Source organism: Strongylocentrotus purpuratus, unplaced genomic scaffold (genome assembly GCF_000002235.5).
Source record: "Strongylocentrotus purpuratus isolate Spur 01 unplaced genomic scaffold, Spur_5.0 spur5_scaffold_6, whole genome shotgun sequence".
Taxonomy (NCBI): domain Eukaryota; kingdom Metazoa; phylum Echinodermata; class Echinoidea; order Camarodonta; family Strongylocentrotidae; genus Strongylocentrotus; species Strongylocentrotus purpuratus.
The window spans coordinates 22,028,899-22,056,359 of NW_022145612.1; the positions used below are offsets into that span (position 1 = coordinate 22,028,899).

The 27,461-nt window shown below is 35.9% G+C and overlaps 1 protein-coding gene across 1 annotated transcript; it reads right to left on the minus strand.

Moving 5' to 3' along the window:
- Nucleotides 1-197: 197 nt before the first annotated feature.
- Nucleotides 198-26,842, minus strand: LOC590982 (DDB1- and CUL4-associated factor 1). The gene is made up of 34 exons (XM_030972464.1): nt 26,738-26,842; nt 24,711-24,837; nt 23,083-23,233; nt 22,473-22,586; nt 21,814-21,951; nt 20,791-21,513; nt 20,299-20,400; nt 19,507-19,706; nt 18,887-19,025; nt 18,260-18,475; nt 17,335-17,504; nt 16,449-16,568; nt 15,900-16,002; nt 15,243-15,365; nt 14,520-14,673; nt 13,886-13,963; nt 12,932-13,075; nt 11,836-11,942; nt 11,112-11,300; nt 10,476-10,693; nt 9,832-9,907; nt 8,988-9,049; nt 8,574-8,652; nt 8,088-8,159; nt 7,846-7,902; nt 7,229-7,311; nt 6,759-6,843; nt 6,139-6,372; nt 5,271-5,364; nt 3,589-3,693; nt 3,131-3,204; nt 1,956-2,060; nt 1,084-1,333; nt 198-454 (listed from the first exon to the last, which is right to left on the minus strand). The coding sequence occupies exons 2-34, from the start codon at nt 24,812-24,814 to the stop codon at nt 372-374; spliced, it is 4,752 nt and encodes a 1,583-aa protein (XP_030828324.1). The 5' UTR covers nt 24,815-24,837; nt 26,738-26,842; the 3' UTR covers nt 198-371.
- Between the last annotated feature and the right edge of the window lie 619 nt (nt 26,843-27,461).

A 27,461-nucleotide genomic window follows, 5' to 3' on the forward strand; every position in this document is an offset into this window, starting at 1 on the left:
TCAGAACTGGCTTCATATCACTAACAATAAGGCCCTTTTCATTGCATGATTTAAGCACTCACCAACTGCAAGTGAACTATGAGGGCATTGTGTCTACATAACTTTAAGAAAGTCTCTGTGCACCTCGACTCATTTCTTCTCAGTTGAAATCCCTTTCAAATAAATAGGTGATAACTGGTTGTTTTTTAAAGCTGTCTAGTTGTCTAGTAACATCACACCATTTTTCCCACTCGACAAAAATAGTGATAAGCTGCAAAGTGCTGTGTAATATTATGATGTATCTCTTCTCTGTCTCTTTGAAATGGAATGTTGTTTCGTTCTCAACTGAGATTCATCCAAACGAAGTCAAGGAACAAAAGGACATCACTGGGTTACCAGGATCCAAGTGTATAGCGAAAGTTATCCTCGTCATCATCATCATCGTCATCATTACCAAAGTCAGGTCCACTAAAATCTAGAGATATTTACCAAAAAAGAAACAAATTACACTAGTATTAGCATGCAGTTCCCTTAATCTTTTGAGCAAGGGTTACATTAGAAGAAGTAAAATTGTTAAAACAGCAAAATTATAAAATCATATCATACAATTATTAAACTACTTAAAGACCCTGTCGGAAGTGGAAAAATGAAATAGATGGATTATATATCAACGGAAAGCTTATAAGCCATAGATTACAATAATATACAGAAAGGGAATATACATCTTTATTCCTTTATATTTGTATTCTACGTTCATTCGCCTTTCCAATAATATAAAATTGATTTTTGTTGGATAGGGTCTTTAAATATTAATGGTCAACCTTGCTGCTTTTTTATCAGTAAAATGTTAAACTCCTAACGTTTCATTAGAAAGAATTCCAACACATCTACCTCTACATACAGTGTACTTTGAACATCAGTTAACGTCTCTCTCTCTAAAGGAATCACAAAATATATATCCCCAAAATACAACTTTAAAATAGTTATATGAAAGGTAAGATGGTACAAAAGACAATTTGATATGCACATAAGCAGCATAAATTTTAATAATGCTGACAATGTATATATGTATATGACCCATCTGATGTGATAACATGTTCATACCTGAATCTTCACGAAAGAGGAAACTGTCAGGTATATTTATTGAACTGTCAGACCCAAGTAAGCTCCCGCTTCCTTGTGAGAGCACGCTGATATCATCATCATCATCGTCATCGTCATCATTGTCGCCAAGGTCATCATCATTATCATCACCACCTCCACCCCCATTACCAGCCAGGTCACCGATCAGGTCATCAAGGTCATCCATGCTGTCATCATCATCATCATCGGATCCATCATCATCACCCTCCGTCTAGGCGAGAAAAGGGACAAGAAAATTGGAATGGCAAATCAGGAATAAGGTAATTTGTCATAGTAGAGCATGTAATGTATTTATTCACAATGCAATACAAAAAATATGGTCTATTAAAAACACTTGGGTTGATGGTTCATTTTACCTGACTGCTAAGAAAGCATTTGTATACTTGTAAGTAAGCTGCTGTAACAAATGCCGGAACAAATAAGTTTTGCCAGTACATGTATTACTAAATATTAGTATTGAAATGAATACTTAGGAAACGTACAACCGAGTACCTGATATCCTTAGGGCTAGTTACTTTGGGTGGTTCAGCTATAGAGTGGTGAAGTGTGATGTCATCAAAAATATATTTTTAGAATTTCTCAATTTTTTCTTCATTTTCTGAAAGAGCATCAAAAATAATGTCAGAATGTCGAAAACCAATTGAATGTATTAAGTATTGGTTGAGATATGACCATCTGAATAAATATATGTCCTATGGGAACTCAGTGTTATAGTGCTCTGGTTCATAACATTAGGTAATGATGTCAAAGCGCAATGAGCATCACTGCATATGAATGCTATATAGTCATTATTGTTATTATAACTGTGGAACAAGAATGACTGATCATCTTACCTGGTCTTCCTCGTCATCATCTTCACCGTCTGCCTTGCGAGGGCGTCCTACTTCATACATTCTGCAAATGCTTTCCACATCCAGGCTATCTGCACCTCCTTGTTGCTGTCAATCAAAGGAATACAAATAGATCATTTTAGGTCATCTGTGAAGGTGGAAGTGTCGTGGTCCAGTGGATAATCACCCGACCTTGGATCACATGGCTCCCGGTTCAAGTCCCATCACAGGACATTAATCTACATTTGCCACACTCAACCCAGGTGAGGTACATGGGCATCTGGCAAGAATTAATTACTTGATATGCTACAGCGCCATAATGGCAGCCATGCTAAAGCCCTAGTAATAACTGGAGCGCCGTGAGTGTCAAGAATGGTAGACATGACGAGCAATTTACAAAAACCCTCTATTATTATTATTACCATCGTCATCACTATCATCATCAGTATCATCATCATCATCATCGCCATTTTCATCTTTATCAACATCATTGTTATTGTTATCAATATTAGTAGCAGTAGTAGTAGTAGTAGTAGTAGTAGTATCATCTTAAGCTCATCAATCTTCATACTTTCAAAATAAGGCATACAAAATTTAAATAAACTACAAATTAAACTTTGCAAATCTTTAAAAAAATATTTTCAGTATTATGCAGGGGTGATAGTGAGCACTAAAAAAAAAAATAGGTATTTTGTTTTTCCCTCAACCACGCCCCCCTTGAGTAAAAAAAAAAAGAAGAGTATTCGCACGGAAAAAATGGCATCTAACAATATTCCCCCCTTTCGAGTAAGAAAATCGGGAAAGAATTGGGAAAATTGGGAAAGAATTGGGAAAATTGGGAAAAAAATAAGGCAAAATAGGGAAGAATAAAGAAAATAAGGGGGAAATCCAGAAAATCAGGATAAAATAGGGAGGAAAAAATATCTGAAAAAAAAAAAGAAAAAAAAAAATTCGGATTTTTTTTTTTTTTTTTTTAATCGGGAAGAAAAAAAAAAATCAGGAAAAAATTAAAAAATCGGGAAACCGATTTAATTCGGGTTTTTATCAGGCCTGATTATGATAAGCACAGAATTCTAGTCATTATGGCGTAAATAAATAAAGAAAGCCCACAAAATTATTTAAACAATGAGAACATTTCAGCCATATAGCCTACTTGTGAGGCTCATAGATATACTTACTTCAACCAAAGCTAGATATTTATCCTGAGGGTCTGTGGCGAGATCAAAGATGTTCCTCTTCACATCGATAGTGGCTACACAAAAGAAAGAAAAAAAATCAAAGTATGAAAATACAAATATTTTTTTCTTGATTCTTTTGCTGCTACAACTAAAACAATTCAAAGATCAGTATCTAATTTCTGGAAGTAATTGTGATCATTTATTCAAAACCAATGATCTATTGAATAATGATTATCGGTTACATGTTTAATTATGTTCTCTTGAATAAATCATCTATGTTTCAGTGCTACTACTGCTTATTATTTCAAATGAGAGCTTCACTAAATGATGGTGATAATAATAATAATAATGATAAGATATTTCTATACCGCAAATTGCATAATGCCTCTAAGTGGTTTAGAAGGAAAATAGTTGATTACTAAAGGAAACAGAATTTGTATTATGATAGTCATAGATACCGATAGGTTTGTAATCCGTAGCATCAAACGTCCTGATCGATGATCCAAATGGACTCTTCATCCTCTCCTCCACTAGCTCATCATCACTATCAGATTGGAAGATAACTGAGAGAAAACATACAGGATTATGTAAACTAGGTTAACAAAGAACCATGAAACACGTTATACAGGTAATCAAACAATACATATTCATGCTATTAAATATGGTACGCATATAATTAATGACTTCATATAAATATATACATATGTTATATTAGTATGACATGCTAACATAGACATCTTTCAAATTACAGCAATAATCACGTCTAAAGGTAAAAATTCAACTGATTAAACTGGTACAAATGGGTAATTTGACAGTTTTAGGATTGTATATATATATATATATATATATACAAACATGTACCGCATGGTCTATCCACTCCTCTTTTATGACCAACAGCATGTATTAAAAGTCAAATATACATCTGCAACAGCAACAGTGGAGAAAATATGTGAAAATAGAACTTGTCTTGTTAAATTAGATTGAAATAGGATTAGCATAAATGATTTGATTTAATTTGATTTGATTCGGTTCATTGAAATAAAAGAACATGCAGCTGGGAAGCTGAAATAATTCAATTTACAAAGTCAATATACAACACAATAAACAAACAAAATATGAATGACTAAAACGTACGACTATAAATTATGCAAAATGAGAATCAAATATTACATCAAAATCTAAATATATTACAAACATTAAATCAAAATCTAAATATATTACGAATATTACATCAAAATCTAGATATATTACAAATATTACGTTAAAATTCAAATATATTACAAATATTAAAAACCTTCTGTGTCATCAAAAAAAAAGGGAGGAGAGAGAGAGAGAAAGAGAAAGAGAAAGACGGAACTAGAATGTATTGTGTGAAGAAAGAAGAAAGAGGGAAAAGGTGATAATAGCTGAGGAAAGGGGTAAGAAAAGAGAAAGAAAAAAGAAAAAGATGAGGACCCATGAGAAGGGAAAGGAGAAGGGGTTTCACACAAAGCATGAGTAACATGATAAAGCACGTAATGTAACAACCTAAAAGTACAAGGATAATATTATCAAAAAGATATTGCACAAGTTTAAGTAATATGAGTATAATACATTGAAGAACAATAAAATCAAAGTTATTAGAGGAAAGGTGCAATATGTCAACAACGTGTTAAAGAGAATAATTATACAAGTAAAGAATTGAGAATACACCATAAGGCAATACACTTGCATGTAAACGGATAGTGATACACAGTACTCACATGAATCAATAAAAGCAGATAAAAAAGATGACACAGAACGTTTCAGATAAAAATCGATGTATTTCAAAGAAAAATGAAAATAAGTCCAAACATATAAGAGCATTAAAAAAAGACAGGCAGCAGCTATAACAGCGCCCTCAATCCAAATGAGATAAGTAAAGAGAGCCATTCGGTCTGCCATTCCATATATCGCACGAGTACCATCAAATTTGTTTGAATGCATTCAATTTGTTTGAATACATTCAATTTGTTTGAATACATTCAATATGTTTGAATACATACAATTTGTGTGAATACATTTAACTTGTTTAAATACATCCAATCTGTTTGAATACATTCAATTTGTTTTAATACATTCAATATGTTTGAATTCTTTTCAACCATGCTTCCTAACTCACCTCCATAGATGACAGTGCCTAAGCTGTTGAAGACAATACGACACTGGTCTAGAGCGGGTACTGTATGGAGCAAATGGAATGTCCTTATGTCCCACTGAGGTTGAATACGTTGGTTAAGGAAAACAAAACCTACTCCATAAAATGTATTTCAAATTCAGATCCTTACAGATTCAAAAGCTGTAGATAAAGGGTATCACAGAACTTAGAGGATATAAGATAGAGGCTTAAGACGTAATCCTTTCTGCAGCTCGGTGCTGTCAGATCACAGGAGATACATGTACGTTTCATTGTAAGTGAAATTAAACTCAACTCACCGGAAGCCCCCATGTCAAATGGATTTTATAAACTCATCCTCCTGTATTTTGCTGCTCTTAAACCATAGTAGATAACTTTCATTATTTTCATAAATTTCCTCAATCTGAGTCTCTGAAGAGGCAGCAACAAGAAATGCAGATGTGTAAAAAAAAAAAAAAAATGCAATCCCTGACAATGTTATCCTCAATCCTTGTTTCAACACTAGCCTAAAATACAATGTTATCCATTGACTCCTGGGGGGTGTTTCACAAAGATCCTAAGTTGAACTTAACAATTATGGAAAGCCGTTAGCATCTTTGAAAAAAAATTGTAAAAGTTATTTTAAAAGGCATAAAATGTTGATTCAAATCATACATATTTTCTATTATCATGGGAGATTTCATGTTCTTGATAGGGAATTTATAAGAAGTCTAAAATACTTGAATTTTCGCTTTTGAATAAGGCTACAAATGGCTCTCCATAACTTTTAAGTCCAACGTAAAGTTAAGTTCGACTTAAACTTAAGATCTTTGTGAAACACCCCTCAGCCATGGCAGAGTTCTTTAAAGGATACAATCTCTGAGTTGATGATGACTTCCAGGCCGGATGGATGGAAGAGCCCACCGATCTTGTTCTGGAACTGATCAAACTTGTAGATGTGCTTGGCCGACCGGACGTCCCACAGCACACCGTCGTTCAGCACCAGCTCGTCCGTGGGGTCAAAGGTTGCACAGTTATTGGTGTAGTTGTTGCTCAGCTGGCCATCTTGCAGGGTGAGGATGAGCTTACCAGTAGCCACATCGTATATCTAGCAATTGAAAAGAAAGATTATTATCATCAACACAAGATCCCTTTGCCAGCAAAGTATTCCACTTCTCACAAGGTATAAAGCCATAAAATTCAATTATATCATTGATATATCATTAAAATGACTTGTAGACCTTTTTTTGAAATCCATATAAACACATAACCTTTGAGATGGTTGATTAAACCAATGAATACCAAAAACTAGATATCTTCAGCTGAAAGCTATAGAAATCATTTGCTAAATTATAGTCAAATCGTATCCAATGGATTAATGAGATGACATACGATCCGGAAGAAGATTTAAGAGGTACATATCAATTAAATGCAATTCAATCCTTTCCCCAATTTACTGACAAAAACAAAAATAGCATTTCTAATTTTCCTTACATGAGCTCTGTCATCTTTAGTACCGATGATACGATCTTGTGAAGCCCTGCTGAACTCTACATGGACATCATCATTGAAGGAAAACCTGAAATATAAATACAATAGTAATAAAGCATAATATCTTCACAATTCTCTTGGTGAAACATATACATTCCTCTATTTCTAATACAATGCATGACATATACACAAGTATCATGTCAACAGAATTTCTTAAATATTTAAAGAAAATGATACCTGTACACAACACCAGCACTAATGAAAACTTGAAACTTGGGATGTTTCAAAGACTCAATTTATCCTGAGAGATCAGGGCCTTATTTCACAATACTTGTCATCAGTGACAAATGACATCTTTTGTTATAAGCTACTGATATCCTTGCTTCTGATTGGTTATCGGCGGATTTGTCACTGATTCTTGTCATTTGTCATTGAAAAAAGGCTTTTTGAAACGGGTCCCTGGAGCAACTTACTTCCTATCAAACGATGGCTCTGTTCCCCAAAGAGCAGACATGGGATGACTCCACGTACTGGATGTCAGGACAAGACGACCATCCTACCATGACAAGAAACAAACAAGGAAAAATCAACTTTGGTAAGAGATTTGATTTGATTTGATCACCCCCAAAAAAAATGTGTTGTAGAGTCAAAGCTGGTTTAGTGACCACCTGTCTACAAAGACCACATGTTTTGTTTCCCTTAAAAATGGTTTCTCATTAAAACATGTACTAAAGGAACCTGTCTACAAAGACCAATTTTTGGGTTTCCCTTGAGCAGTCGCAATATACAGGTTTAACTGTACCTTGCTTCATGATGACCCTTGAATATGACCTGTCACTCTTATTAAGTATTATTATTACATCTGAATCATTCTAATGTTTACTGTTTCATCATATTACCTGAAATCGTATCAAGACTTTTCTCGAAACCATTTAACAGTTGGGCATCCCAAGACTCTTGAAGTTGTATGTACTTCCACCTCAGAATATGATAACATTATGTCTTTAATAGGGGCATATATTGACCCCCAAAAATGTACTAATAATATACATGGCATTCAATAAGGAAACAAAACTACAGGTTTACTTACTCTCGATGGCTCCACTAATCTGATTGGCGAGTCATGGCAAACGTATGACGTCTCTTCCTGTACAGAGAATGTATCAACAACAAAAATTGTTTAAAAATAGCACTAGCATTACACTTTTGGAATGACGACATTTTGAGAAAAAAAAACACTGATGGAATTTAATATTTAAGTGCAGGTTTAAAATATAGAAAAGACAATGAAAGAGTGAAACGAAGACACAAAGACACACGATATTCCCTTACATTTCCTGAGTATAAGTTGTATGTCTTGAGTTCTCCTGCATAGTTCCCTAGCCATAAGAACTGGTCTCTGGGCTGTGTAAAGAAAGAAACAGAGAGGTAATAGAATAATTTGCTGAAAAATATATGAATTGATGTTCTAATAAACTTTACAGATGCTCATCTAAAATAAGCAAAGAACAGGATTAATGTCGGTTGTAAAAACAAAGGCCTCACGTAATTTAAAAAGAAAGAACAAATCAATGCTGTAATTTGCCTTTTAGTAAACTTTGAATATCATCCACACATTTTATCTCAATAAAATACATTTCATTACAATCTTGAGAGTTGCAGAAAATTTAAATTTGTTGCAAATTATGCAAAATTGTAGACATCTTTCAAAGCTTAATATCTCCAACACCCTACTAAACTTGTTTAGATTAAATTGATATATACACAGGGTCTAGTCGTGTATATAAATGCTGCATTATGTCTAAAAAAATAACTTACATTTGCGTGTTTGCTGAAAGAGCAACATGTGAACCAGCTATCATCTTCTGTATCACGGAATGTCTGCATCGGATGAAACCTACAAGAGACCAAACAAAGATATATATCTTTCCTATGGGAATTCTTTTTCTTTCCTCTCTTCAAATTCAAGAAGCTTGTTCCATCACAAATATATATAACTTGAACATATTCAATAACAAAACAATTAATGAAGTTTTAGATATAAAACAGGAATAATAACTGCCTTGAAATTATGGAACACCACCCACATACAAAAGTGTTACAACAATGATTTGGGATGCTGCTGTCTGAGGACTCTGAGACAGAAGAAGATTATAATGCAATCATTATGATCTTGATAATCATATCAATGGCACTAGCTTTACATCACATCATCCAACCATTGATACCTACCTGCTATACACAAAATGCCTTGAACACCTGGCTCCATCCCTTCCACCGTGTGCTGGGTATATCTAATATTAAAACAAGAATATGACAATGAAGTGATAACGTAAGCAGTCTTGAATCTTATCACTCTTGAGGCTGATCATTCTCCTGATGGAAGACAGGATACAACTATCAAGCTCAATAGAGCCTGAATTATTTTTAAAATAGGACCTCTGGCACTCTAAAGGCTTGTTCAGATGTGAAGTGGTAAACAGTAGATTTTTTTTCTTCGTCAAAACGTGTAAATGAATGGTAACTACATGCAAGAAAGGTACTTCATGTATTAACAGAGCTCTGTGACAACAGTATTAAAGGGATCCGGTAACTTTGTCTCAGATTCTGAAACAAAATCCTGGATTTAGCTCATGCTGCAATGATAATCATAAACCTTTAGGTGAGTCAGGAACCCCATGACTTTCGCAAACCGATCGCCTGTCTGATTATCAAGATATTTATGATTGGAATTACAAATTTTGAAAACCGTTTGCCAAACAGTTTTCATAACACTACAGTCTATTGGGGAAAACGAGTATGGTAAAACTGGTCACTCAAATATTTTATATTTTTAATTTTTTGAGGCACTTCTTGATCATTTTGAAGCGCGATTTTTTTAGGGCTTCAATATTACACCATTTCACCGACACTGATAACACGTAGGGCCGTGCATCTCAGATTTAACATTGTTAAACGATGCCTTCAAGACAATATTTTCAATACAACTAATACAGTCGCTTGATTTTTCTTCAGTGAATATTATATTAACGTCAGGACATTTTTAGAGATTCATCATTAGGACCATCTTACTTACCGATCTCCTGAATAACCTAGAGGTAGCATTGATAGGTGCATTCTGTCTAAACTTGGGCTCTGGGCACTGGTGAGGTCTGCAGGGAATAAAAGGTTGTATGCATTTGATTATAAGCATTTAGAATACATTATTTAAAAGGAAAATGTCAGATCCTTATCACTAATCATCTCTGATAGGTGAGAAATTAAAGAAAACTAAGAAAGTATCAAACTCTAAAATACCTTAAAACACATCAATTAGCCCACGATATATCATAACAGAATTCACTCAAAGAGTAAACAGGATGAGTAGCTAGCATCATACAATCACCCTGAGTAATTAATAAGGTCTCCAAAAGGCATTTGACTGTGGTTGGGAGAAAACAAGACTTGGTTTAAAGGATGTATATTTAGATATATCTTCATTACTTCAGAACTTGTACAGTATATTTATTCAACCCTGACAACATTGCTAGACTGAAACGACATGGACACGTTGCGTCACAATTGCCTTTTTTTTAAGTAAAGAGACAAGTCAGACATTTCTACCCTGTTCTTAAAAATGAAGATTTATGAATTTAACTCAAGGTTGAGGTAAAGGATGAAAAGAACTAAATGTACTACTTTACGTCCTATCTGAGGGACTGGGTGAACAACACTACTTACTCTAGGAGAGAGAATGATGGACAGGCTACAACAGGGTTGCTACAGTGCGCATGCTGTTCTCTGAGGTACTGTGATACAATGATATCAAGGCTTGGCGGTGACTTGCATGGCCGTGATGATGCAATATTTCCTAACGATGCGGCCCGTTTTGATTGGCCGAGAGGGGTCAGGTGACTGTGGCTTGATTTCTCCCTGATGACTCGTCTCCTGGGTGCATTCTACAATGTGACAGAGATAGATTAAAAAAGTAATTAAATTGCTGCTCATGACTTCAACCTCACTTCATCAGGCTAATAATATATTGTAAGAATTCCGTTTACTCCACAAACACAAATTCCATTCACGGATAATGGAATCTTCAGTGATAGAGGCATATGGAGAACAAAAAAAAAAGAGAGAAATTGAGAAGAACAGAAATGGCATGGACAGTAGATTCAATGTCTTAATATTTCATGTGCTTCTTGATTACAACATAAAACTTGAGCATTTGGTTCCCAATTTAGTTTTAATCTACATGTTATCATATTACAATACAAGAGCACTGGCACTACATACAAAACATGTGATGTTCTGAAGGGGCAACTAGCTAGCACCAATTATCTATAAATCTGTACACGAATGTGATGAAACATTCACCCTGGCACTTGAAGGTGAGGCTCTTGAGTCTGGACCAAACACTATCCTAGGAGGAGGCAACGATGCGGTACTGGTATTGGTAGGAGTCCCCGAGGAGGTTGATGGTTGGTTGACTGGATCTGACTGGCTGGATGATGATGACGCGGCTGCTGAGCCGTGAGCAAGGTGTGTGTTTCTCAATGATCGAGACTAGAACAAAACAACACAATGAATTTTCAGATGATGGCTTCAAGCTCTAACAGAAGAGTACGGATGCCTTCTTGATGTCGAGTTTTCTGTTCTTTTCTTTGATTCTAGTATTTGGTGGTATAGTAACAGTTTGTTCATTTTGTGTAATATAACCTGTAATTCATTATTCGTTTTGAAGACAGTGAATTACTTGACTTTCCACCACAGCTTTCATTAGGGGTAAATTGTGCAGCATATATAAAGGTTCTTCCATCAATGTTCGCAAGGGGGGGGGGGATCCAATTAATAATAAACATTGTCATACATACTTGATGCAAATTGGAAGACTGCCTTGTTATTGTGGATGGACACTTTTGTTCAAATAGGCCTTTCTAAAACCAAAATGATGGTGGATGATACAACTTGGGACTCAATGCTATCAAGACTATCCAAGGGAGGGGGTCACAGAGCACCTACATACTGACATGGCTTTAGATATTAAGGAAATTCTTTTAGAGCTGATGAAATGGTAGAACTAGTTAAACAACAGACTTACTGTACTGGTAGGAGTTAATTGCAATGACGATACCGCTGAGGATGTAGAATGATTGGCTAAACGAAGACCAGCTTCCCTCTCAAGAATTTTGGCTGTCTCTCCAAGACCTGCAATGAAATAATTAGCAGAGAACATATGATCAAGTTTACGTTTAATGTAAAGGTTCATGTATTTACAAAGATACAAATACATGAACAAATACATGAACAGTTACGCTTTTTATCATGTAACCTGTGCTGTTCAAATATTTAGCGTGAACAAGGCTGGTAGAGCACCATAGAGAATGATCAAATCACACAAAAACACCCACAACACAGACTCTCATAGACACACACACACAGAGCATTTGTAAAGCATATGTTGTGAATGCTCTGCTGAATTCTGCTACAAAATAATCATTTTTTTGGTCATGTGCACTCAGCAAAAATGGCAACATATGCCCCATCAATATTTCTGTATTTTTCTGAACATTTACAAGCTATTATTGGGTGGGGCGAAATGGTGGACCCTGAAAAGTAAGAATTTCAGGGGTCATCCCATGGTCTAAAAGGGCCATGAGGTCATAACCTTGGACCTCGTACTGTTACAAGTTATGGGGGTCGAGCTCAGTAATTGCCCCTATTCTTTGGAACAAATTAACAGCACATATTCATAATACTCATTCCCTCGACCAAATAAAGATCTTGCTGAAAATGCACCCTTTTAATTCATGAATGATATTCTACACAGGCTCAGTTGTGAGTCGGACAAAGGAGGTGAACACCATCTTAGTCCTGGTATCTCATTTTTAAAACAGTTGTTTCTAAGTGCATCATTGTCTGTCTACAAATTACCAACCAAAACCTATATTGAACACACAAATTATAAATCTGTTCTTTTTTCCAAAAATCATGTATAAAGTAATAAAAATGAGATACCAGGACTAAGAAGGTGTTATTATTTTATACATGATTTTTGGAAAAAAGAACAGATTTATAATTTGTGTGTTCAATATAGGTTTTGGTTGGTAATTTGTAGACAGACAATGATGCACTTAGAAACAACTGTTTTAAGCGCCTAAAAAATGTTGTGTATTATTATTATCATTATATTTTACCTTGTCCCCTTAGATGATTATGAATGAGCTGCAGTAATTCCTTGCTGTCATATCTAATCTTGGTTTGTGCTACAATGTTAGCCTTATGAATCTTGGACAGTGTAGCATCAGCTCCTAGAGACATTGCCTTTCCAGTCACTCTCTCTGTCCGGGGGAAACACATTCAAAACGAGGTTGCAGTGAGAAGTGAACAAAATCCCAAGGTACAAGCAATGGACGTTTATTCTGTAATATAATCTGTTTGGAACCATAAGGGTGGAAACTTGTGTACTGTAAGATAGAGTCAAATCCCAAGTGACTTGTCCCATTTGCATCAAACATCAAATTCTGTAGAAATTTGCAGAAATTACAAATATGTCACATAATAATTATATGTCCTATCTGTAAAATTTAAACGTTAGCAGTGTCCTATTATTCAAATTATGCAAGGAAACCTGTTTCCTTTCTAGACTTCACTGTCAAACACTATCGAGTGACTGACTGACTTTTTTCCTTCTTTGGTAATAACATACATAAAATGAGCTGTAAAGGTACATGAGCATTTGTCTACATCAATAACCCACTTCTTGTTATTGCCGAAATAAAACTGATTGAATCTTTGCGCAGCACAACACGTACGGCCAATCGGTACAAGGGTCTGAAAATTAGACTGTTACTAATTTGATTGCAATCACTAAAGTCCATTCAACAACTAATGCTCGTTATTTCTCAACTAAAAGACATTTTCAAGCCCTTTAGTTTTGAGGGAAGTTCTAAATTAGTATTATCTTTCAAATGCTGTAAGAATTTAACCTTTTCATTTTTGGGTCCTGCAAATGGGACATAGTACCTTTAACTAAAAAAATGTACATGAAAAGACCAATATGTCCAGAATAAAAAAATTGACAATTTTAATATAAAAATCACTGTCAGAGTTGGATAATTTCAGGACTATTACTGAAGTTTTTCACTTACCAATTAGCTCTGAAGCACACTTGCAGAACTTGAGATGCTCAGTTCGTTTGTCTTGCAGTACAGGTTCCCTCATAAGAGCTGATGATAATAAACATAAACATCAAGATGAATAAACATGAAATATGTGATAACTATCTCCAGAAACATATCTAAGAACCACTTTCTATCACAATAAAAAGTCGAATATCAGTTATTTGTTGTCATTTCTAGCTTTCCTGTCTCCAAATTTCATCTAAATATCTTTACCATCATTTCTTGGGTAGAAAATCAATCTCTTAACTTTAATCCTAATCCCCACTTCTCAATCTTTAGAGCAATTGCATTTCAGATGCACTGACATGTTTTACAGAGGCATGATGTCCTTTGGCAAGACATTGATCTATATTTGCCACACTCCACCCAGGTGAAGTAAATGGGGACCGGTGGGAAGGAATTCCTTGAATGCTGTGTGCACCGAAATCGGTAGGCTAGCAGAGCCGGGTAATATTGGAGCGTTTTGAGCACCCTGCAGGGTGGATATGTGCGCTATATAAACATCCAATATTATTATTATTATTATTATTATGATATCCTTGCTAAAGTCTTGCGATACACCTTGCTTTTCATGACTGATATAAAAAGAAGTCATATTTACTCTGCAGTCCACTTCTAGAAAAGATGGGTAGCTTGCTGATGATCTGTCTGACGACCTCTGACCTTGCTAGGCCACACAGAGCCTTGCAGGACAGGGCTCGGATGCTGTCCGCTTCAGTGATGGGCGTCTTCACTGTCAGTAAGTTGAGGAGAGTCTGAAGGGTGTGAGAGAGAAAGAGATATACATATATAAAGAAATAAAGAGAGACAGAGAAAAACAATAACATATTTCATTATCTTCTGATACATGACTTACAGCATTTGCATACATCCTAAAAACTGAGAAAAGTTTGTGTTTGCAAAGTATAGAGAATAGATTATATTGTGTTCAATATTGTACATTAAAGCTTATCTGTACTACTTTATGGGAGGGATTAGACCGCCCTGCAAGGTCACTGGACATGTGGTTATCTCATCAACTCAGCTCTCAATTAACATAAGAAAAAGAGGATCATGGGGGACCACTGGTCACCGATAAGGCATTGTTTTCTATATAGAGGGAGCAAGTAGCTACAAGTAGGACAGTGTGGCTTTAAGGGGATTTTTTTTTCAGTGGCATATTTCCACGTACACATACACATACATCTGCTGAACTTATCATTCACACTTCTTCCATTCCCTAAATTATCAGTCCCCAGAGCTTAAGAACATTTCTCTATTTTCATTTATTTGAATGAATGTTAACTATCATTTTGCTTTTCCTTGACAAACCTTGGAACCTTACCTTGATACCGTTGTTAGTACGGACGGTCTCCCACATCTTCTCAATGATGTCCGTTGAACTCCTGATCGATGTCCGATTCTTCTTCGCACTGTTACTCATAAAACGACCCATGCTGCCTCCAAGCTTTAAAAAGAAAGTGACACATCTATTATTTTCAATCTGTTAGTTAACCTACAACACAATAGAATTTTTTAAAAAAGCAAAAAATGGTAACACCAATTCAAGCCAGAGAGGAGACGAAGGTTGTACACAATAAGTGCTGTAGAAAAAGAGGACAGTGATCATATCTTTCGGCACTTCACAACACAACAGTAGCAACAATATTAAATCATAAGAAAATACTGAAATACCTGTGACAAATACGGTTGAAGGATTTAATAAAAATTACCTTTTTACAAGCCAATCCTCTGCTCATGCGCATAATTAACATTAACATGCATGAATATGTATACGGCTCGTAACAGCTCTTTTTAAATTGATATCTTTATCTCTCATAATGTCAAATCCTGGAAAGTGAAAGTAGCTTCTACCAAAAGGTGTATAGTTGCTGATTTTTAGGAGTGCCTACATACATGGACACAATTGGTATTTTGAATGGCAAGCTACCGCTAAATTCTCAGCTTCATGCATGATGAAAGTGATGCACAGCCAACTTACTCTAGTTGATGGTCCGCAAACACAGTTACTGATGACCTGCAATGCTGCCTTCTGTACATCAGGATCAGAAAGAACTTCACCTTCAGCTACTCCGTTCACAATACTGAAAGGGCAAGGTCAATTCAATTATAATCATTAGTGTTTAATTTCATCCAAGAAGCATGGATCCTCGAGAATAGCAGGTAAGAATAGCGTAAAAGAATAATAGAAAAAGAACAAAAAAAGTGATATTTTCCTATTTTATAAGCCTATCTGCACTAGTTTGGCCAGGAGGGATTAGACCTTCCTCCATGGTCACTGACAGGTGGCTATCTCATTAAATCAGCTCTCAATTAACATAAGGAAAATGTGACCATGGAGGACCAATGGTCACCGATTAGGCATTGTTTGCTATATAGAGGGCGCAAGTAGCTATAAGTAGTGCATGGGGCTTTTAAGAAATCTCACATATTTTAGCATGAGTAACAAAGCATCTGACGTATTTATACGGTGTCTGCTAATTCACTGGACACCCTTACTAAACAAGGGAAGCTGTTTTTCAATACTCACTTCATTGCAACGATTTCTGAATTGTCTGGAAGGTGAACCTGTTCACACAGCTGGAGCTGCCCTCTATTGGTTACAGTCACAACAGCTAATACATCCAAGGCTGCCTTTACCACCTCACTCCTGTAATAAATTGAATGAAAACTTATGATTATTATCTTGATTCATGTACAGCGCTTTGAAAATGTTGTCACAAGCGCTATATAATTCTTTTGTATTATTATTATTATTTTATTATAATGGCAATGTTGACAAAGAGAATCTCATGTACGGTGTTTTAACAGACTTAAAGTAACAAGAATACTGAACACAAGGTAACATATATAACCACCAACATCATCCTCAAAATACATGCTTGTGAATGTGGTTTATGAAATCGACACACTTGAGTAATGCTAAGTATTACCAATGCTGTTTGAATGATTGTTACAAATGAAATATGATTCTGTGTAATGGAGCTCATGTATATGTAAACATGCACAATTCAGCGTTTTGGCTGCGAGGCATTGTTTTTTAATAAAACCATTATTGAATTGAATTGAATTGAATTGAACATAGAATACAGAACTCAAATATCCAGATACCGTGGAACCTCAAATAAATCAGACTTACATCTACAGGTATGTACACTACAATTTTAATTCCCATGAATATGATTGAGCATGTGACAGGATGGTGACCCAACGTTTGCTCCAGCAATATTTGATCCACACCTTATTTCATTATTCAAAATATATGAAGTAAGGGTTACAACTGGACATGGGACCGGGGTTATGGTTAGTGTTAGGTATTTGGACCATAATTGAAGTTAGGAATTTAGTTAGAACAGGAAATTGACTGCTGAACATGTGTCAACCAACAAGGATAGACAATGAACCAAGCTTTATACCTGGCACTGTAGTTCTTCCATACGGTGGCCAGGGCGATGATCTGCAGGAGGGGCTGGATCCCTTGAAGCTTGATCAGGGTTCCTGCTGGAGTCCAATGGAGCCGAAGTGGAGCCTGCTCCAACATGGTCTCCATGTTCTCCTGAGTAGTCTCAGGGGTCACTGGGATGTTCTGAAATAATAACAAAATATATAAAATTATGAAAATGATGACCTACAGCAATTTATGTGGCACTAATTTCTGTTAAAAACATTCAATGTCACAGGATTCTCCAATGAAGTCAGTATTGAGAATGATCCCATCTGTTTGGATTGAAATCAATAAAATTTGAATTTGTGTGTATATTTTGTCTTTCTTTTTTAGCTGACAGTGAGAAGAGAACAGTATTATTAAATGTAAAAAATGAAAATAAAAGTATTAAAACAAGGAGAAAGAAAAAGAATCCTTCATTCTTGCCCTCAACACAACTGCACTATTTTGTATCCTTGTCTTGTACACCTTCTTATGTCATCTCCAAAACAATTTTTTTCTTCATCCTATATTTCCTTCCTTTGCCCTATATCTATCCAACTTCTTTCATCTAATCATATATCTCCAATAATATGCACTTTTCATTTCTCATATTCTATTACTTGGAACACTAAAACCAGAAATATTGTCTTCGTACAGGAATGAATTATTATAGAATTAATTTCCTACACCCCAAGCTCTCTCATTTTAAGCCCGTCCGTACCAGCTTGGCCAGGGGGATTAGGCCTCCCTGCAAGGTCACTGACAGATGGTTATCTCATCAAATCAGCTCTCAATTAAAAAAAAAATAAGAAAAAGGGGATCATGGGGGACCAACAGGCACCAATTAGGCATTGTTTGCTATATAGAGGGTGCACGTAGCTATAAGTAGTGCAGTGGGGCTCTAAGTATCTCACCTTGTATGGAGGTATTGGTTCCGGAGGGGTCTGGCCCTGGTTCCTGGCATAGGATCTCTTGATACTGTCCACCTTGATGGCTAGGTGGGTCTCAAAGTACCTCTTGAGGGCCAGAGTGGTGTGTTTGATGGTCTGACGACTGGAGAAGACATCGTCGTCGTTGTTGCTCTGGTCGCTATTCTGACCCTCTGGGTCCAGGATACTTAGTGTACTCATCTGAAACATCAACATGTGTGAAATAGATTTTATTTTCTAGTTACCTTATGCCACTTCCTGCATTCTATTTTGTCTATCTTTTATTTTGAATGTTCTTCTATGATCTTAAACACAACAACATAGTTTCTCATATATATATATATATATATATATATTACATATTTTTACAATGTGTGACCAAAAGAAATTTCCACGTATTCTTGTGAATTTGGATGAATAAAAAGAACTGAATTGAATTGAATTGAATTACCATTGGACGAACTTTAATTTAAAAAAATTGAATCTGTCTTTGACATTGGTAAAAAGTCACTGCAAAAAAATTTCAACGGAATGGAACATACACAAACATGCTACTCAAAAGGGTGAGAATAAATCATTGCAATCATCCGGCACTGATGTCATGAGACTTACTGTATTGAAAAGTTTGCGGAGGCCGTCTTTCCTGTCAAAGAGGTCCAGCACAGCCCCAAAGCCAAGACTGGTCATGAGAAACATGGTGGCGTGGCATCTTCCTGACTCGTGAGAACACTCTAGCAACCATAACATGTAACTGGGGTAGAAACAGAGACAAGGGGTCGTACAACAATCAGCATTTCATGTAAAAGTATCAGAATTTGGCATAGATTTTATTGAAGTGAAACAGTTGCACTGATCTGCACAGACTGCTTTCAATCGTTCAGTTACTAGGTAAAACTTGAGTGCATTTAAGTCTCATGAAGAGCATTCCTGTTCAGAACTAAAAACATTGTAAGGTTCTAGATACAGTAGCCTGTTCTTATTCGTCACAATTGGTGAGTAATGCCAAAGCCTGATCAACAATTGGAGATAATATTTCTTGATACATCTGTGAGAAATAAAGAGACAATGAGTCTATTTATCCAGCATTCATAAAAATCATAATCTGTGCTTTACTTTGTGTACTGCAAAATTTCTAAATTCTCTTTGCTCAAGTATAAAGGTTTGTATAATTTACATCAACAGGCTGCACTTTCTGGACTTAAACCCGCAATTCAGAAATACAAGGGGCTTACTTCATCATCTGTAACAACACGGGACTGGGCAGGAGACAGATACGTTCCATGGTATCCTCGTTATAAGCCAGGTAGTAGAGACAGAGAGACACCCCTGTGGCTGCTACCGATGGGCGGGGTATCTCCAGGAGCTTCTGAAGACCGTTCAGCTCTAGGAACTCCATGGCAAACTTCTTGTGACACAGCAGGGAGGATAGGTACTATGGCAGGGGGAAGCAAAAAAACAAATGAAAGGTCACAGACATATAGAAACAATTTTTGTTTTTTTAATATAATTTAAACATATTTGTGGGTTACACCAAGTAAATTTTTTGTTTGGATTCAAAGTCATGGCAATATTCAGATATGAGTAACAGAATATTTCAAGGTAAAAAGTGCTTCTTTAACTTTGTTACTATATACAAATGGCATAAGGGCAAAAAGATCCCTGCGTCTTTAGAGATTTAAAGCTTATACCCCCAAAATTGGGTTGAACAAGAAGTATGTGATTAATACAGTGACAAGACCTCAAGGTATGAATTGTATCTTATGAAGTGTTCCTAAAAAGAGATTGAAAATAATTCCTCGGGCTACTTTGTTGCGGAGGCATACAAATAACAAGTCAATCTTGAGATAACAATGCTTAACAAGTGCTAATGTCCAACTGATAATTTTCAGATCATTTAGATCACTTCTATCTCTAAGTTCCTACTCTCCTTTGAAAATTAAAGCACTGGGTAAGGAATGTTAAGAGCATCCTATTTTCACATTAAAAATGATTTAACCATCTTTAAATTATGGTTTAATTTGTACCTTGAGAGCATCAAATGTGAGTCTGACATCATTGGTCTTGTTGAGGTCAATATAGTGAAGCACCAATTCCATAGAGCCATTCTCAAACATGGCACCAAGAAGCTGTAAAGAAAAGACAACAATGATTAAATACGGGTACAAGCTGAATATTTTACAACAATTATTCAAACTATGTTAGCTAAAGCTACATATGATACTTATTACTTTGTTTGTAGATCTACGACAATGAACAAAATCATCAAAACTGACTATCCATATTATTAGATTAACTTTTAGATATGACAAAAGTCTATTAAAGGTGTAATCTTTGATCTACTTTTATTTCTTCTTTATACTGTTACTTGACCAATTCTAAGTTTATGAAGCATATTTCTTATTTGTTAACAGAATAAAAGTATACATAATATAACAGTAATCATTAAGATTTAATAGAGAGCTACAAACACCAATACAAGCATTATTTCACTGAAACTTTCGAGGTTCAAGGCTTACCTCCTGATATTCTCCAAGTGGTGTCAAATACTGCAGAATAAACCTCTGTTGCATGATGGGATTGAGGGGAAACATACACTGGGAACCAATGATGTACCGAGACATTTCGGCCCAGCTACTGTTGCTAAGCTCCACTTCGTTCTCACTCAGCTTACGCGCTGATCTTTCTCGGTCGAAACCTCTGACCTTTGTCCTTCGACTCTTGCCCTTTGACACAGAGCTCTTCTTGACAGACACACCATTTGACCTTTTCCTTTTTTTGGCACTCAACGTTCTGTCCTTTGTAGAACCAGGGGTGGATGTGTCAGCTTGTGACGTGGCATCACCTTCGTGTGTTCCTTGCAAGCTTTCAACATTATTTTCCGTCAGCTCCTCAGTCTGACCTGCTAATCTCTCTCTCAAAGTGTTGTCCATATCAGAGTCATCTTTTACTGAGTTTCTTGCTTCATTTGTCGAACCAGTACCATTCTCAACACTTGAAGACATCGCGTTAAGAGAGGTATCCTTTGGGCTGGATCCACTGGTTTGTGGTTTGCCATTCTCTTCGCTCTCAGGAGCAGCAGCATTGGGAACATCCTTGTCATCCATTTTCTGTTCTTCGTTGGGCTTGTCGAAGCAACCGAAGGGACGCTCTGGAGCTTCAGAAACCGGCGATGTGGAGGAACTTCCTGCTTCACTCGCTGCATTCTTGAAACCACGCAATCGCTGAAGCATGACTGGAACCTGCAAAAATGCAATAAAAGAGAAACTTTAAGATCTTACAAGGAAGTCTAAAAACTGATTTGAAATCTTTTTGAAAGGAAACTCAGACAATAATAAATTTAATAATTTGCACAGACTAGCATGGACCTACCATCTTTTCGGGTAAGGAATGCTAAAAAAAAAATTTTTTTTTTTTTTTAAAATTACTATGTTAGCAGCTCAACAACAACTTGTCATAGAACTTCACAATAACCATCTGAATAATTGAAAAACAAACAGTACAAGAGGAAAAGCTAAATTGTCTTTTAAAGGAATTCTTACAAGTCTGGCATTGATGTCCTTGAGGTTTCCAGCGATGTCTTGGACCTCTACAGCAGCAGCTAGCAAGCCAGTAGCATAGGACTTGAGGGGCTCCTCGGCTTCAGTGGCCCAATCAACAAAGCGATTTACAAAGCCATCCTAGTGAGAATTATAGAGAAAGGGGTGTGATGATGAATTCATGTTTAAAGATAATCAAAACCATGCATACAAAGCCTGAGAAAATCGTTCCAATGTTTTTCCCAGGATGCCAAAACTGAACAAACTTTCCACCTATCCCGGTAACAGATACTCATCCCATTTACTTCATTTTTGTGAAAAAATGAAATACAGTGCACTATTCAGATTTCAGTCAATACTTTTCCCTACTCTATGAACATTACTCCAGCCTATTGCAATTTTAAGAATGATTTATAAACTAAACAGAGCAAAATACTGTAAACAGAGTGAACCATAAATTATGGTTCAAATTATAACGTTATCAGTAAATTTCAGTTAAAACTCTTAAATATAATGAAAGCTTATTTCTCAACAAACAATAGAATTCTTGTTGAATTAGGATTCCAGAATTACATGTATATATCAATGTAAACAGTTTATTGATGTAACAAGTTAATGCACAATCACTGAAATAGATGCAATGTAAAACAAACAATTCTTACCGTTTCCTCAAAGATGATAGATGTCTCCAGACCTGGAACCACATCTAGAAGTAGACGACATGCCAGAGTATTGATCTCCTTGTCACGAGATGACATAATGTAATCGTTCACCAGCTAAAACAATAAGGAACAAACATTACAGGAAGGTGAATATGGTAAATATAACAATAATAATAACTATTGTTCTCCCTTTTTTTTTCCTTCTCACCTCACTGTCAACTTCAATTTATCTTTTTGCTACCTTTCTCCTTGCTAAATCATTTTACATTCCTTTATTATTTTGCTATACTCATAAGTGTACAAGTTGAAATTAGACTCACTCCATACTTGTATTTGTTACAATTACTTTTGGTTTAATTTATCTTTTTGCTACATTTCTCCTTGCTAAGTCATTTTACATTCCTTTATTTTTTTGCTACAAGTATTTGTGAAATCGTATATCTGTAATTATTTCAACCCTTTGGTTAACATTTTCATCCTACTTTTGTTCATATTTTGTTATAAAACTGATTTTCCAATGCAGGAGAGAAGAATACAAAATAATACAGTATGGCGATTGTGAGTAACCCAATTCCATACTGACTATAAAGCCATTCATATTCAAACTTACTTTGGACATGAAGTTATCATTCTTGAAGAGGGAGGTAAAGAGGTCACCTAAGGCACAAGTGGGGTCAACCCGACCTGGATGACGATCATCAAACGGATCTGCATCCAGCTTCAAGAAATTTTCTACCTCCATCTCCATTATTTCTGCCATTCTGTCAATATATAATGCATACAATTACAAAGAGTACTACCAAATAAGTTTACCGTAATCTCTGTGTGTAAGACACACTTTTTTCCTGCCGAAAAAAAAAAAATCGTAAGTCAGGGGTGTGTCTTACACAGGTACAAAGTTTCTGTTTGGACCTAGAGGAAAACCTGTCTGTCATCATTAGTTTTAAAAACGACATTGTTACTATTATTTGTGACAAGTTCGCAAGCATAAATCGGCGCCTTCAACTTCACCTAAATGAAAGTCCTTCCCCGGGTGGGATTTTGAACACGGACCTGGCTTGCTGCCGACAGAGTCCGCCAAAAAAATAGGGGTCCGTCTTATACACAGGTGCGTCTTATACACAGAGATAAACTGTAAGTGAATCTTGATGTAGATAATTAATCAAAACATCAATAGAATTGTCATGTTGTATCAGGCAAAAGTGTCAATAGAGCTATCAAAGTTTGGTTAAGTTGTTTGATACTTGGTATTCTGATGTAAATTATCTGTCCTAGTCATACTGCTCTTAAAGGGAAAGTCCACCCCAAAAAAAAGTTTGTTTCGATAGAGGCAGAATAATAAGAAAATCAGGTGAGTGAAAGTTTGAGCAAATTCTGAATGAAAATAAGAAAGTTATGAATTATTATAGTTGTGATCAATCAAATACAAATTGGCAACTCTGTGACTTATTATACGAGCTCTCCTTCATTTGCTTTGTGCATAATATTCCATAAAATCATGTTTTCTTCGTTATTGATGACGGAATATATATTTGTTCCTTGCAGGGGGAGTATAGAAACATATTTGCAATTATTATATTTAGGGTGCATGTATGGTTGAAATTTTTCTTGAGGGAAAATGAAAATTTTAGATTTTTTTAGTACTGAGCAAATGGAAGTTGAGCTCGCATGATACGTCATAGAGTTGCCAATTTGTGTTTGATTGACCACAACTTCAACAATTTTCAAAAAATCCTAACTTCCTTATTTTTAATCGGAATTTGCTCAAACTTTCACTGACTTGTTTCTCTCATTTTTCTACTCCTATTAAAACTAACTTAATTTCAGGGTGGACTTTCCCTTTAAAAGAACTATGAAAGAAAAATCCCCTCACAGTATCTAAATGATGTAATTGAAATGATGTCTTATTTTCAAACCTGTATTCAAGATGTTTAATTTTACCACCAGTTGTATTCATCCTGGAAAATATTCTTCCACCATGATTGGTATTTAAATGTTTAACACTTGCAGAATTCTGTAATATCTACAGAACATTTTATAAATAATAAGAAGAAGAAAAATGTATATAGCGCTTGTGACATAAAAGCGCTGTTGTATACAAATCAAGATTACTTCAAGAAAAGTCAATATTACTAATGGAATTAACATTACTTAAATTACCAAGAAAAGAAAATAGTATTACTACTACTTTAAAGCACTTTTAGCATTTGAATGAATAAAAGAAAAGAGAATATTTACTTTTTGAGTCTTGGGATTGGTGATGATCCAGAGCCATGATCCTGATCCCATTGTGTTAGAAGGGCATTGAATTTGACCTGGGATGAAACCTCCTCTCCCGCCATTGTAAAATCCTCTCACAAACTACCTCATGATGAAAGAAAAGAACAAATAGTCACAGAGGTAATAAGACCTAATTTTGTAGCATTTGATAGCCCAAGACTCAAAAATTTTTGGCTTTAATTTTTTTTGGAAGATACTGATCACAGGTGCGAGGGTGTCGCTCCAATCTTCCGATCCGATCATCATCAGGGTTAGTCAGAGGTGATAAAACTGCAGATCAAAAAATGTTAGGAGCTTGACAAGAATCTCTAATATGAGAATAAACAGTTAAAATGGAAGAGAAGTTTATGCATTATCGATGTTTTGGAAAAGTTTTCTTGTTTCATTTGTTTTTGAGAGAATAAGAGAAGGTGAGTGACCCAGTGCTAATGCCACTGCAGGAGTCGTAGTACCAGTGCTAAAGCAGGGTCCAGTGAAAGACCCAATGCTGATGCCATAACAAGGAAGGCAACTTCTGGTGGTTGCAGAGATACACAAGTGCTAAGATCGCGATCGAGTAGACTATGGTGAGGGACATAGATCAAGATCTATTTGTTTTTATAAAAAAACTCACAAGAATTCACTAAAAATCAGCAATTGAAAACAGCAAAATATAAGTAGACTTCTAGAGCCTAATACAAGATCAATTCGACCCACTCGGTCATGTGATCAACAAAATTACTGAATACAAAGCGACATTTCATTTCGTCCCGATCGACAACATATTTCTGGTGTAAATTTTTTGTCCTACATCATCAACTCATCGTCGCGTCGCGTCGCAGTTTTTAATTCATTGAATTGATTGTAGAGTAAAGGAGCCCGTTTTCGGCCACTTAAGACAAAATCCTATTTTTAGGACTCTTTACTTCCTATTTATTATCATTTCTTGTTCAAATCATGAAGCAAATATTATTATTATTTAAACAAAAAAAGAATCCCAGAAAAAAATCACGAATTGCCATGACAATATTCATTTCAATTTTCACTGTTTTGGAGCCCGTTATCGGCCGAGCGTTTCAGTTTACGGCCGCATGTACAAAGTCAATAGGAAGCGCTCGCGCGCGCCGTGCGTTTCCGCGCTGATGTACAGCACAAGCGGGCGGAGCAGGTATCCCACGCCGGAGCTCCCTGGTGCTCGCCTGGCCGAACACGGGCACAGCGGTGATCGGAAGTTGGAATCTGAATTAGACAGAGATATCGTGTGTGCGTCGCGGTGTGCGGCTGCATTGATTTAATACATGCGATGAGATACTTTTGAGCTTGCGACCAGCACAAAATCGGGCTTTAAATCTGAAAAATACTTGAAATAAAGCTCATTTTATGGTACCAATATTTCTTACAGACACGCGTAAGATACTCGATTTTTCAGATTTGGGTAGCGGGACCGGCGATTACATTGCTAAAATGTGATATTTTAGGATATATTTTCCATTGCAAATGTGGTTCTTCAGTGACACTGGCATGGTATGGTATGTGTGGGATATGTGTTATGCTATTATGCGATGTATTTTAGAGTGATTTTACCTTGCATCCAACCAATCGGCCGAAAACAGGAGCTGGCCGATTACCATGATTACGGGCTCCTTTACTCTAGACCTAGATCTATTCTAGTTTCTACAGCTATAATTTAGGGTCTCATCAATTGTCACTAAAGTGCCGATTTTGTGAATTCTTAAAATTTGTAATTACACACAAAGTATAATAAGTAATGCTGCTATACATTTGACCATTCCAGTGATTGACCGTCAATTTCATCACACACAGCTCAGTACAATACGTTACTACACAAATAAGAATATCTGGGACCACACTCAAAATATCGTTGTCTCTCATTAAATTCTCTCTTTTCGATAACTGCGCTGATGGGCGGCTCTAAATACTAAATACATATTTCTTATAGCTTTAGAACAACTACATTTCTAAAGAAAATGAAAAAATGATGTTACCTATTACAGAAATGAATTGTTTTTCCGACAGGAGTTTTTGCCACCTTCTTAGATTGCCTGAGCACGTGTGCACAATAAGACAATCTGCTAAGATCGCAAATCAATCTTGATAAAATGCTAAAACATGCTAAAATAGTCCAAGGTTAATTGATTAACTGGGCATATACATTGTACAAAATTCAATTCAAAAGGTTGGAAGATGCCTGAAGAAGAATTAGAAGTGACGAGGAAGAAGAAAAAGAAGAGTAAGAAAAAGAAGAAGAAGAAGAAGAAGAAGAAGAAGAAGAAGAAGAAGAAGAAGAAGAAGAAGAAGAAGAAGAAGAAGAAGAAGAAGAAGAAGAAGAAGAAGAAGAAGAAGAAGAAGAAGAAGAAGAAGAAGAAGAAGAAGAAGAAGAAGAAGAAGAAGAAGAAGAAGAAGAAGAAGAGGAAGCTAGAGGAAGAGGAAGAGGAAGAGGAAGAAGAAGAAGAAGAAGAAGAAGAAGAAGAAGAAGAAGAGGAAGAGGAAGAAGAGGAAGAGGAAGAGGAAGAGGAAGAAGAAGAGGAAGAAGAAGAAGAAGAGTAAGAAAAAGAAGAAGAAGAAGAAGAAGAAGAAGAAGAAGAAGAAGAAGAGGAAGAGGAATTTAGAGGAAGAGGAAGAGGAAGAAGAAGAAGAAGAAGAAGAAGAAGAAGAAGCAGAAGAAGAAGACGAAGAGGAAAAGGAAGAGGAAGAAGAGGAAGAGGAAGA

Bases quoted from the DNA above. Each gene is read 5' to 3' on its own strand.
- LOC590982 (XM_030972464.1), bottom strand. From the start codon at position 24,814: ATGGCGGGAGAGGAGGTTTCATCCCAGGTCAAATTCAATGCCCTTCTA. The intron at 22,587-23,082 runs GTAAGTTTGAAT...TTATTGTTTTAG, and splicing joins ATGATAACTTCATGTCCAAA to CTGGTGAACGATTACATTAT. The intron at 21,952-22,472 runs GTAAGAATTGTT...AATTCTCACTAG, and splicing joins CTATCATCTTTGAGGAAACG to GATGGCTTTGTAAATCGCTT.